An 11876-nucleotide genomic window follows, 5' to 3' on the forward strand; every position below is an offset into this window, starting at 1 on the left:
ATGTCTTTGCTGACACTGACATATTTTAGGTGCCAAATTAAAGCTGGGCATTTGGGTTGCTGAACATGTTTCCCTCCTCCCTTGCTAAAATTAGATGGTGTTTAAATCAGATGGCGGTTGGGTTAACAATGTTGTCCTTTCTCAACTGGATTGTAACTCTCCTAGATTGCCCTGCGCTAAGCAATGAATGCATTAAATAGCAATACAGTGGAACCTTGGTTCTCGAATGGCTTAATTGACAAACAAATTGGCTCCCGAACACCACAAATCTGGAAGTATGGTGTTTCAGAAGCCGAACATCCAACGCGGCTTCCACTTGAGTGCAGGAAGCTCCTGTAGCCAATCGGAAGCAGTGCCTTGGTTTTCGAATGTTTCGGAAGTCGAGCGGACTTCCAGAATGGATTACGTTCGAGAACCAAGGTACCACTGTTGTAACAGTGCAGATGGAAAAGTGGGGCATAAATGTTTAGGAAAACCTGTGAAAGATAGGGTGGGCCAAGGGCATGAGAGCTTTAAGGTTAATGATGAGGAGTTTGTGCTGGTAATTATACTCCATTACCCAACTCAAGTAGTGAGGAGGGGGCGGCGAAGAGAACCTTGAGTACAGCAGCAACAGCATGTCAGCATCTGTTATATATTGCCACATTCCTGAGTGTTACCTCCCTGCCACTCCACCCCAACAATAGCCTATTGTACTAATGCTACAGCAAACTTGGTAGCAGTGCACAGATTGCTGTCACTGCATGAAGGCAACATGATGAAGCCTATCCAAGAGCAGCATGAATCATATTTCTGAAAGCAAAACATATGTGCGTGGGGGCTTGGTTCCTGAGAAGAAGAGATTTTTAAAACAGGGCATAAAAACTTGACATTTCCAGACAAAATAGCTTCCTGTGTTATAGAACTAGATTTCCAAGAACCAGCGAAGCATTTTTTTTCCTCTTAGTCTCTTTGAAACCCAGCTCAGACACATTCAAGGAAGTCTGACTGCTGGAAACATTTTAATTATTCATTTTTAGATTATAACTTACCCTGTCTGGACCTTTGGGACACCAGATGCCCAAAAGAAATTAGTTAAAATTAGAATGTCAAGACTCATAAATGCAATCAGTCTGTAGCAACATGCTTTATTCATTTTCGGTATTGGTCTGCAATTCTATGTGCACTATACGTTGGGAGTGAACCCCAAGAAATTCTCTCTCAGTAAACATCTATAGGGTCAAGTCTCTTAGGTTATGACTTGAAAGTAAATCCCATTGGACACACATAGGCTCAGGTTACAAGTACTGTAACTAACTACTTCCCTAAGGAAGACAAGACCATTTTGAAAACTCTTATTGGATGGAATTACATAGTACTGAGTGTCATATAGTCCAACCTAAGAGAGGAGGAATAAAGGCAGTTGGAAATAATATTTGTTTCTTCATGGGATCCACATACTGAAGACATTCCTTATCTAAACATCCTTGAGACAGATACTTTTACCATTCAAAGAGCTTCACAATCTTTCATATAACAATTATGCTTCAGATCTGATCTCATCTGTAATGCAAGAGTTTTAATGCAGTTGCAATGCTAAACCATGGTTTGGTGATCCTTTGGACTTATGCATGTCGTCATCCTCTCCTCACCTGGGGTAGAGGTGGGTAGACAAGCTATTGTTTCCAATTGCCACGCCATGGCTAAATATATATTATATTATATTATATTATATTATATTATATTATATTATATTATATTATATTATATTATAATTTATACCCCGCCCATCTGGGTGGGTTTCCCCACTACACTGCAAATGAGTGAGCCAGCCAGCAGCAACGAGGTCAAGTTACCTAGCAAGTCTGCATGCAACATGGTATTACAATCCAAAGCCTACTATGATTCACTGTATAAGACATACAGGCAAAACAAGGTGTTTTATCTAGCAAAGGAATACGAAAGACAGACTGTGGCATTGTGTAGGAACACCTTCAAGAGAGCCAAGAACTCTTCAACAAATATTATCCCATTAAGCTAAAAAAGAAAAAAGCGAGTTGCTCTAATTTGTTCATTAATCAGTGAAAAACCAGTGGAACATGTTGTTTGTGCCTTTTTATTTTAAGATGGAATAAAAATTTAGACCATAGTTTAAAGATCATGTGTCTATTACTTATCAAAATTTCCAAAGATAAAATCTGAAGAGAAACTTCACAGAATATAGAGGGTCATTATACAATGGCTTTACATTTTAAGGGACCAATAACGTGTACCATTTCAGTAAATTAAAACAGCATGTGTGGCAGATACTAAAGTTTTAAAATACACAGTCCGTTTACCACTCTGCTCCACTATAATGCCAAATAAGAAAGACAATGATTTTTAAAAGCTATAAATGTTTTTAAAACGTAAAACATTACAAGATCGGCTTTGCTTGTGTAGGCACTGCTGTATATATAAAATAGACTGTTCTGTGCTAAATACAGACACACAACAAAGTTCTGCATAATCATTTTGGGTTCGTGCCAAATTAAAATATCCCCACCCCGAGTCTTAACTTAGGCAAAATCACTTTTTTGGGCAGAATCTAAGAATGGAGAAGAGGGTTTTTTTTTCATTCAACATGGACTATCCAGCATGGGGAAAAATATGTTTTGACAGTTTTGGCCCATCTTTAGATTATGACATACAATGGGAAGTATAAGAGCACTTCTGGAAGTAGCGGCTGAACTGAAGGTAATTTACATTTTGAAGTCAAGTCCCCTCATTTGAAAATTATAGCACTGCAGGTGAAGTGATTGCATGAAAAGACAGGAATCCGCCCATGTTAGCAAAGAAATAGAATCACTGACCTGTAAAATAAATTTCAAAAATGACAAGTTTTACAAGACTGTAAAATTCACCATGCTTTGTGAGGCTGTGACAACTTCTTCCTAGTCAGCAATAACCAAAATGTCTACCTGTCTCCAGTGTGCCTCTTTCTTCAAGAAGCTATTTCAACCACTGTGGTGGCCTACTATCCATTGATTAACATGATTGTACATATGTTCTCTGCAGCTATAGATCTATTTTAGAAACGATAGGATCTATAAGAAAATGGTACATGGGGAACAAAATATATATCCTGCTTGTCTGGGTGCAAGAAATAAAAAATACCCATATATTAAGTATGCAGGGCATTAAGTAGTTACAAGCAGATCATATGCAATTCTGAAGCAACCATATTTAGATATTATTTTCAGAGGAGACGCTATCACTGACTCAGAATCTAGGAAACTCAATACAATGCCTTCTACAACCCTCTTTCATAACAGAAAAACAAGCAATCAAAAGGGCATTCCTATTTCCCAGATCAAAAGCAAACAATTATTAAGTACATGGAAATGAATGGATCTGGAAACTCAGTCTAAGCGTAGCTCTGCATACAGATATGTGAGGAAGGACATCCAGATTGCCCAGCAAGCTCTCACGCTCTCATACTACGATCTTTGGCTGGCCGCCTCTTTATCAGTCTGATTGCTCATGTGGCATTTTCTGTGTAAATCTAAAGAACAATTGAATTAACTAAGAATGTATGGGAATATAATTCAGTATTTTTGCTCTGTTCCAGAATTTCCAGGTGACTATCATCTATAAATGCTGCACACAAGCAGAAGGGAGCTAATCAAACATGTCCTCAAACATCCGCTGGCCCATAGCTATGTACTGGTCTTTCTCCTCCAGAGTCATTTGGGCCACCAGCTCAGGTCGTTGGGTTACTTGACTATAATAAAATGGGCGTCCCGCCACCATGACAGTGGGGTCTTCCGTCACCACCTCAAACTCATCATCATCATCTTCCTCTGTCAGCCCATAGAGTGTTGGTGCAGCCGTGGCCACGTGGGGAGGGGAGTCCTCATCTGATTCGCTCGTCTCGCTCTCAGAGTCACTGGCATTGGTGGCAGATAATGGGGCGATACCTCCCATGGCAGCTGCAGAGGCAGAGGGGGTTTTCTTCTCGTGGATGAGCAGAGCCTGCATCACCTCCTCATTATTGTCTAGGGCAGACTGACCCTCTTCCCCTTCCTGTAACATATCTGTGTCTTGACCACCTGCAAGAAAACAATGGAAGCAATTTTACATGCTGCTGCTGCGATACTAAATGTAAAAGGTAAAAGACCCCTGGACGATTAATTCCAGCGACTATGGGGTTGCAGCACTCATCTTGCTTTCAGGCCGAGGGAGCAGGCATTTGTCCACAGACAGCTTTCCGGGTCATGAGACCAGCATGATTAAACCGCTTCTGGTGCAACGGGACACCGTGACGGAAACCAGAGTGCACAGAAACACCATTTACCTTTCCGCCACCTATTTATCTACTTGCATTGGCAAGCTTCTGAACTGCTAGGTTGGCAGGAGCTGGGACAGAGCAATGGGAGCTCGCTCCGTTGTGGGGATTCGAACTGCCGACCTTCTGTTCGGCAAACCCAAGAGGCTCAGTAGTTTAAACCACAGCACCACCCACGTCCATACTGTATCCATTCTGAGAACACACAAGTGTATAAAAAACAGCAAAGGCAGTTCACCTTCCATAGCTGCCAAGTTATCCCTTTTTTACAGGGATTTTCCCTTATGCTGAATAGGCTTCCTCGCGAGAAAAGTGAAAACTTGGCAGCTATGTCACCTTCCTCTCTCTGAAGCACTCCAACCTGCTGTCAGTGACAATGGGTTGTTTAGTGGCACTGAAACCTGAACACTGCTGCATGTTCTGCTTCACTTTCTACGTGTTTGTCACCGCTGAAATCACAAAAAATCTGGCGGGAGGTTGTTTAGGCCCACTCAAGGATATGAATGGAAGCAGGAGCCAAGAAACAGTGTAAATGTTCTAAGGAGCATAAAACTAATCACACTTTTTACACATGTCTGAGAAGGCAGCTACTTTACCAGGAGTAAGCACTAGTGTCCACATGTGTACAAATATGTAGAGCATACACTTCCCCATTCTGAATTACTCACTTTCACTTCTTTATTTCTCTCAGATCTGTTTAAATTTCAGATATTTATATATTGCTTAATACTCAGAATTTCTAAGTGTATATTAAAATGCCCGCTGAAATAAGGAAGCCTTTGTTACGCGCCTGTAGCTCAGTAAGGAGTTTGCTTATCTAATCTCAATTGAGAGGGACTTCCACAGGCTTGGGCCCACATCACTGAAGGCAAAGCTTCTAGAGAGCCAGTGTGGTGTAGTGGTTAAGAGCAGTAGACTTGTAATCTGGGGAACCGGGTTCGTGTCTCCGCTCCTCCACATGCAGCTGCTGGGTGACCTTGGGCTAGTCACACTTCTCTGAAGTCTCTCAGCCCCACCCACCTCACAGGGTGTCTGTTGTAGGGGAGGAGGGGAAAGGAGATTGTTAGCCGCTTTGAGACTCCTTCGGGTAGTGATAAAGCGGGATATCAAATCCAAACTCTTCTCTTCTTCTTCTTCTAGTAGTTTTGAACCATTCAGCTAATTTCTCCAAAGATCTCAATGAATGGGCAGGGGTATAAGGCATCAGGCACTCCTTAAGATATCATGAACCCAGGTTGCTAAGCACCTTGGAAATTAATACGAGAGCATTAAACCGCCTCAATAACATGGGCAGCCAGTGCAAGCTTTTAAGCTCTGAGGTTATGTACTCGTGTTGCTTACTTGGAGAGACAATGCCCCTGTGATTCTGGGCAAATAGAAACAATAGATCATGTGCTTCTCCAGTGCCTATGCTATAGAGACATTCATATTAGCCTTATCTCCCCACTACTCCATACGTACCCAGGGCGCACAGGACAATTCTATATCTCCCTGCTGCTTTTAGTTACCAACCCAACCAACATACAGTGTTGCCAGGTTCTGCATAGCAGCGTTCAAAATTTGTCAGATGATGACCTGTGCCACAAACTAGATTTAATGAATACTCATATCAGAGTGCTTTGGAAATTGACAGCCATAACCTTTTATGCTCTTTCACGTCTGTTTAATGCTCCTAATCCTTCTTTTAGACTCCTTTAGTTTCTTTTAGATTCCTATAGTCTTTTATATCTACCTTCTGTTTTTAATAACTTTAGTTTAACCAAAACGTTTTACAGATTTTAAATGACCGTACCCCACCCTACTTATGCTGGTCTATGACCGTAATAAAGATTTGATTGATTGATTGATTGTGTACTGGCGAGAGTGTTCCCATCAAGAGTCTAGTTGCAGCATCTGGCACGAGGTGGAGCTTCCAACACGCACAAGAGTAGTCCCATATAACGGGCATGGCAGTAATCAAGTACTGAGGTTACCTGTTCATGAATCACTGCCTTTTAGCTTTCTTACCTTCTTTCACTTCATCAGGATCGTAAGCCCCTTGCACTGTGCTCTCACGCAGCCAAACTGGTCTCTCTCTAGGTGGCTTCCCTTCATTAGCTGGCTGATGCAGATCCTCTTGGTCCTCCATGCTGATGATGACATTCTGGGTATACAAGTCCTCATAAGAGGGTCCCTTTGCAGACCAGGCTTCCCTGTGCTGCCCACTTGATAGACTGCTGTTTGCCAAAGCATTGGCAGCCCGCTCCTTGCTGTAGACAATAATAAAACACAGGTTAAAAAATAAAGGTAAAGGACCCCTGGACAGTTATGTCCAGTCAAAGGCGACTATGGGGTTGCGGTGCTCATCTCACTTTCAGGCCAAGGGAGTCAGTGTTTGTCCACAGACAGCTTTCCAGGTCATGATTAAACCGCTTCTGGCCCAACGGGACACCGTGACAGAAGCCAGAGTGCGCAGAAACACTGCTTACCTTCCTGCCACAGTGGTACCTATTTATCTACTTGCACTGGCGTGCTTTCGAACTGCTAGGTTGGCAGGAGCTGGGACATCCTGTCGTGGGGATTCGAACCGCTGACCTTCTGATCGGCAAGCCCAAGAGGCTCAGTGGTTTAGACCACAGCACCACCCGCATCCCAGTCCTTAAAACACAACACTTTGCTAACACAGGTATTTTCACTCATTTAAATAAATTGACCTGTTAAATCACACTTACAGCATTCTACATTTTCTACATTGTAGATCTATGAGGAAAAATTGTGGTTCTGTTATTAGAAGGTGTGATTACGGTTGAAATTTTTTTTAGCTTCTGCTCTGATGTGGATCTTTTATTTCGTAAGAGTTCTGCACTGTGATTTTGGTGTTTTACTAGATTTGTGGGGGGATTAATCAATGTAATCAAATAAAAAGAATGATCCCATAAACCATGCAGATTTGTCAGCAGTGTCAATGTCTCAGGAATCTCTGGGAATTTCGTCTGGGGGATATAGGTATCACTATATGTTTATTAATGTTGGATTATGAAGTGGAGGGCCACCAAATAAAGACAGGTAATGGAACCATTAGGGATAGGCAAATATTGTCTAAATAAAAGTCTGTTCTAAACAGAGAGGTGGAAGAGTTCTGAGGTGAGGGAACAGCCAGTATCTCTTCAGACTATAGGTGAAGGATTCCTGTAAGTTCCTATATGTTAAACTAATTTACCTCTGAGTATAAGATGGCACAGCCAAGGAGCAGTCTGGGCTAGTACCTCTCTTCTGATGTATTAGGGCTTTTCTTAAACCTTCAGGCAGTTTGGGTTTTTTTACATGTGCATGGGTGGGACATTAGGTCTGGTACAATCCATTTTATCACCTCAGGCTTCTATCACCTAGTCTTGTGTCATGTGTAGGGACATGCCCTAATTTAATATACCAGCAATGTAATCTGTAACAAGTGGACAGTATCATCTTCCAACAGGATTCTGAACTTTTAACTAAGAATTGGGCCATAATATATTTGCAGTTATTATATATAAATCAAATGGGCATAAGCTTCTTGAGAAAAATTATAACATTAGAAGATGAATGGTTAGCACCTCTTCTTGGAACAAATTATTGGATTATGGACACCTTTATATAAACTGTATTGTTAAAGCAAGTGTTATGTTTTTGTTGTTCTTTTTTCCTGAAGTGTCTAGTTTCAAACACTTAGGGCAGGGTGACTAAGCTTCAGTTCAGGGGCATGATCCACACACCCCCACCCACACACAGCAATTTTTTTCTCACTCCCCAAGGCCTCACCACCATAGGTGGTGGAAACAGAAATAACTAAACAAATAAGGTAGACAGAACTGGGGAGTTTATCAGAGGAATGGGAATGGGAATTGTTCACTCCTTAGTCATCAGACTAAAGGAAGCAATCTGCTGATCAGCCTATCTGCTGAGAACGGTGAGGGTTGCGTGCAACGTATTGTGGGTGTGAGGAGGCCATACTTTCCCCTGGAGGGTTGGTGAAGGGTAAATGCTGCTCTCAAGCTAAAAAAAAAGGTTTGCCACCCTAATTTAAGGCTTCACTTAGAAAATTAGCTACCCATAGGAATTTGACTGTTGTGTTCTCACTGTAGGATCTTAAGCAATCCCAGTGTCATAACAGACAAAGTGATTGATAACACATATTGCTAAGCAACTAATCCTTACATGCCACACTATAGAGTTCTACTTCCTTCAGCGGTCTGTCTCCTTTCCCCTTAGCTGTAGTCGAAATGCATCCTGATTCATCACACAACAGGTTGTGCAAAGGAAGACTGGACCACATGAGCAGTCCTAACATATCCAACACCAAAATGATGTTTGAATATCAACACACCAGTACAGGTGCAGAAGGTTCAGTACCCCAAGCCCACCTCTGTTTCAGCGCGAGAATCTCCATAGGCTCAGGTTCAAGTAATTCGTAGGCTAGGTTAACATCCTCAGTCTCACGGAGGAGTGCATAGATAGGTTCTATCTGTTCGTTAAACCGTGCCACAAGCGTCCGTGCATCCTTTTTGGGCATTGCTGATTCATCTTCCTCCACTTCAGTCTCACAAAAGGTGCAGCGAAAAAGTCCTAAGAAGAGAAGCTGCTATGAAGTAAGAGAGATACAACGAAGTAGCATTTTAAGCAGAATAATTTATTATTAAAACCATTTCCCTCAGAAGACCAATAGAAAAAGCACAATGATATTGGAATAATGCATTTAAGACTTAATTCCAGAAAGCTTTTTCATCTCCTTCAGCCAGACACAGGCAACATGAAGCCTGGAAGATGTTTCCATGCTTCCGAGCCACATATCCCCACCACCAGGGTAATATCTGTTAACAGGGATCAATCACATGGACTAACCAAGTTAGGTGGTTTGTTCCCACATTAGTTTCATCCTGCTCTGGTAAGGCACCAAATATTTTGTACAATCCAGTTGGATTGCTTATGAACTGAATGCTTGTACCTTACCTGTCATGGGATCAAACAACTGGTTTGCCTCTAAATCTGTGAAGGTGCTAAAGCAAATAGGGCATCTGAAGGAGGCTCGGTTGGTGGAATCTCTTTCATCTGTCTCAATCCTCCTCCTCATGTGGTCTAGTTTATACTTCACAACATTGACCAGTAGGCGGTAATTGATGAAATAGAAGTTGTGCCGGGTGGTCTTGCCATCTGAGGCTGTCTCCACTCTCATCCTGCATTTGATGAACTTGTCACCTTTCAGAGTGTTGAGAACAGCCCGAAGCTGCTTCCGATCAAATTTCAGCAATTCCAACATGTCCTCCTCTTTCACACATGGATTCCGAATTAGAATGTCCAGGGCCAAAGAATGTTCAGTACCATAGAAGCCACGTACCACATACTTGGCAAGGCGCTTCAGTGCAGCTGGGACTTCCGTGAGAACATCTGGGTCTGTCATATCAAGTCTGCAAACATAATAGAAGGAAATTATAAAAATGAGCTCCATGGCCCAATAATTTTGATTACCACAACTGTGTTCCTCTTTCCAGTTAGCAACAGCATTGCCATTGTCATTGCACTGACTTTACAATAAAATGGTAGATACACACTACCAGTCAACACAGATGGGTTTTAAATGTGTACCTAGAAATAGAATCTCAAAAACATTTATGCTACCTTTGTGTTTTTGAATTATGCTTCTTTGTGCTGGATGTTCAAGAATATTCCACTCACCAAAGATAAAGTTGGGTGCAATTTTGCCTTATCTGCAGAAATTTTTGATTTTAAGATGAAAAGGCAGAAATATCTGCAGGTTCACAATGTAACTCTGTAGTTGTCTTCTCAACTCAACTGAGTTCAATGGGACTTCCTCCTAGGTAAGCAGCCTTAATTGGCTATGTGATCAAATTAAGTTGAAATTCCCTTTTAGTACAAAGTAGTAAAGCGAGATGAGCATCGCAACTCCAGAGTTGTCCACGACTGGACTTAACAGTCAGGGGTCCCTTTACCTTTAGTGCCAGCAATGCCTAATTATCTAAATAAGCAACAGCCTATTATTTACATCTACTGAACTTTTTGCCAGACACATCATTCAAGTTAATCTTGCTTTACTGGCTTTGTAGGCAGATGGAGTTATCCACATATATTCAAGGCTAAGTTACTCTATCACAGGCATCCCCAAACTGCGCCCTCCAGATGTTTTGGCCTACAACTCCCATGATCCCTAGCTAACAGGACCAGTGGTCAGGGAGGATGGGAATTGTAGTCTCAAAACATCTGGCGGGATGAGTTTGAGGAAGCCTGCTCTACATCTCCCACCCCTCAATGGACATATGTTTGGGGGTGGCTGCTCTATCACTTATTTCTAGTTTGGAGTCCTGTTCTCTACTTCTCAACCCTTCCTTAACCACTCCTCCCATCCAGATTTTTCAATCTTGTAGAAAAACATTAATAACATCTAATATGAATCTCATCTGTCTCTCTGTATTTCCTGCCTCCATACTTGAGAACAAAGTTGATCTATATATATATTTTTACCCTAAGCTACATCTCATTACCCAGCCGAATCAAGTATTTCCAGTCATACCCACCTCTTCTAGCTACACTGCCTTTACTGATTGTTATTCAATTCTCTCTTTGATCCTCTTCAATCTAGTTTTCATTAGAAGTGTTCTCACTATGGTATTCCTGGATCTTCTCATGGAGAAATCATCTTCTCTGCCCTTTTACCAAATTTCCAGGGGATTGTTGATCGTACCACCCTCCTCTGGCTTTCAAACCATCTTCTTCTGATTTTCTTTCGATAAATCTTCATCTTTTCCCCATTCCCCTCTTATAGTGCCTAATAAAGTATAAGTTCAACAAGTTTATACTTTGGCTTTATATTTTCTATGCGCTTACTCATCAGATGCGGGGTGGGGGAAATCCGTGTTTCTACTTGAATAGGAACATTAGATATTGGAATCTGATATAATTTCTATTATTTACTTCTACTGCATACTCTTCACTATTTCTCCACCTTTCATATCTTCTCCTTTGAGATTTTAAATTTCATGTGGAGAAACTAGAAAACCTCACAAAAAAAATGGCAACTGTTTAGGGAAGCTTTTAATGTTTGAAGTTTTGTCGTGTTTCTGGTGTTCTATTGAGAGCCGCCCAGGATTGCTGGGCTGGGTCTGCGTTAGAGATGGGAAGGCCTGGGAAAATTGGGGGGAAATCCAGCCCCCCCCCCGTTTTCCCCGGAAAAATCCTGGGTTCCCCCCCCCCATTTTTCCGGGTCTTTTCCCAGGCCTTCCTATCTCTTGTCTGGATAGGATACCAACGGATATTTCCGCTGCTAAGGACAACCCGGAGGCTGAGGGGGCAGAATCGGTGTGTGGGATGTCATAAGCGTGCACCGGGGTGGGGGGGGAGGCTTGCGGGGATTCGGCCTCCCCCCCCCCCCGCTGCGAGGGCCGCTTCGACTGACCTGCGAGGAATCCCGGACAAGCAAGTCTCTTCACCACCGCCAGGCCGCACCAAGTATGCGAGCGAAGCACGTCGCCGCTGCAGCCGCGTCACTGCCGCGCGACGCCGGCGAAATGTAAGGTAACGGTCAAGTCTCGCGGAGGGACCC

The 11876-nt window shown here is 42.4% G+C and overlaps 1 protein-coding gene across 3 annotated transcripts; it reads right to left on the reverse strand.

The window, feature by feature from the left end:
• Window positions 1-1715: 1715 nt before the first annotated feature.
• Window positions 1716-11837, reverse strand: GTF2E1 (general transcription factor IIE subunit 1). 3 transcript variants are annotated; one of them, XM_060268763.1, is made up of 6 exons: window positions 11730-11826; window positions 10939-11102; window positions 9272-9726; window positions 8686-8887; window positions 6314-6555; window positions 1716-4070 (listed from the first exon to the last, which is right to left on the reverse strand). In XM_060268763.1, the coding sequence occupies exons 3-6, from the start codon at window positions 9717-9719 to the stop codon at window positions 3640-3642; spliced, it is 1323 nt and encodes a 440-aa protein (XP_060124746.1). In that variant the 5' UTR covers window positions 9720-9726; window positions 10939-11102; window positions 11730-11826; the 3' UTR covers window positions 1716-3639. The 3 variants fall into 3 exon arrangements, with proteins under 3 accessions (XP_060124746.1, XP_060124744.1, XP_060124745.1); XM_060268761.1 differs by having other exon boundaries at window positions 1717-4070; window positions 10852-11102; XM_060268762.1 differs by lacking the exon at window positions 10939-11102 and having other exon boundaries at window positions 1717-4070; window positions 11730-11837.
• Between the last annotated feature and the right edge of the window lie 39 nt (window positions 11838-11876).

Source organism: Zootoca vivipara, chromosome 16 (genome assembly GCF_963506605.1).
Source record: "Zootoca vivipara chromosome 16, rZooViv1.1, whole genome shotgun sequence".
In the NCBI taxonomy this organism is placed as follows: Eukaryota; Metazoa; Chordata; class Lepidosauria; order Squamata; family Lacertidae; genus Zootoca; species Zootoca vivipara.

What these genes read in the sequence shown, in the direction of transcription:
- GTF2E1 (XM_060268763.1), bottom strand. Translation starts at nt 9,719, where the DNA reads ATGACAGACCCAGATGTTCTCACGGAAGTCCCAGCTGCACTGAAGCGC. An exon ending in GTTGTTTGATCCCATGACAG is followed by an intron (nt 8,888 to 9,271) that starts GTAAGGTACAAG and finishes TTCTCTTCTTAG; the next exon opens with GACTTTTTCGCTGCACCTTT. An exon ending in TCCTGATGAAGTGAAAGAAG is followed by an intron (nt 4,071 to 6,313) that starts GTAAGAAAGCTA and finishes GTTTTCTTGCAG; the next exon opens with GTGGTCAAGACACAGATATG.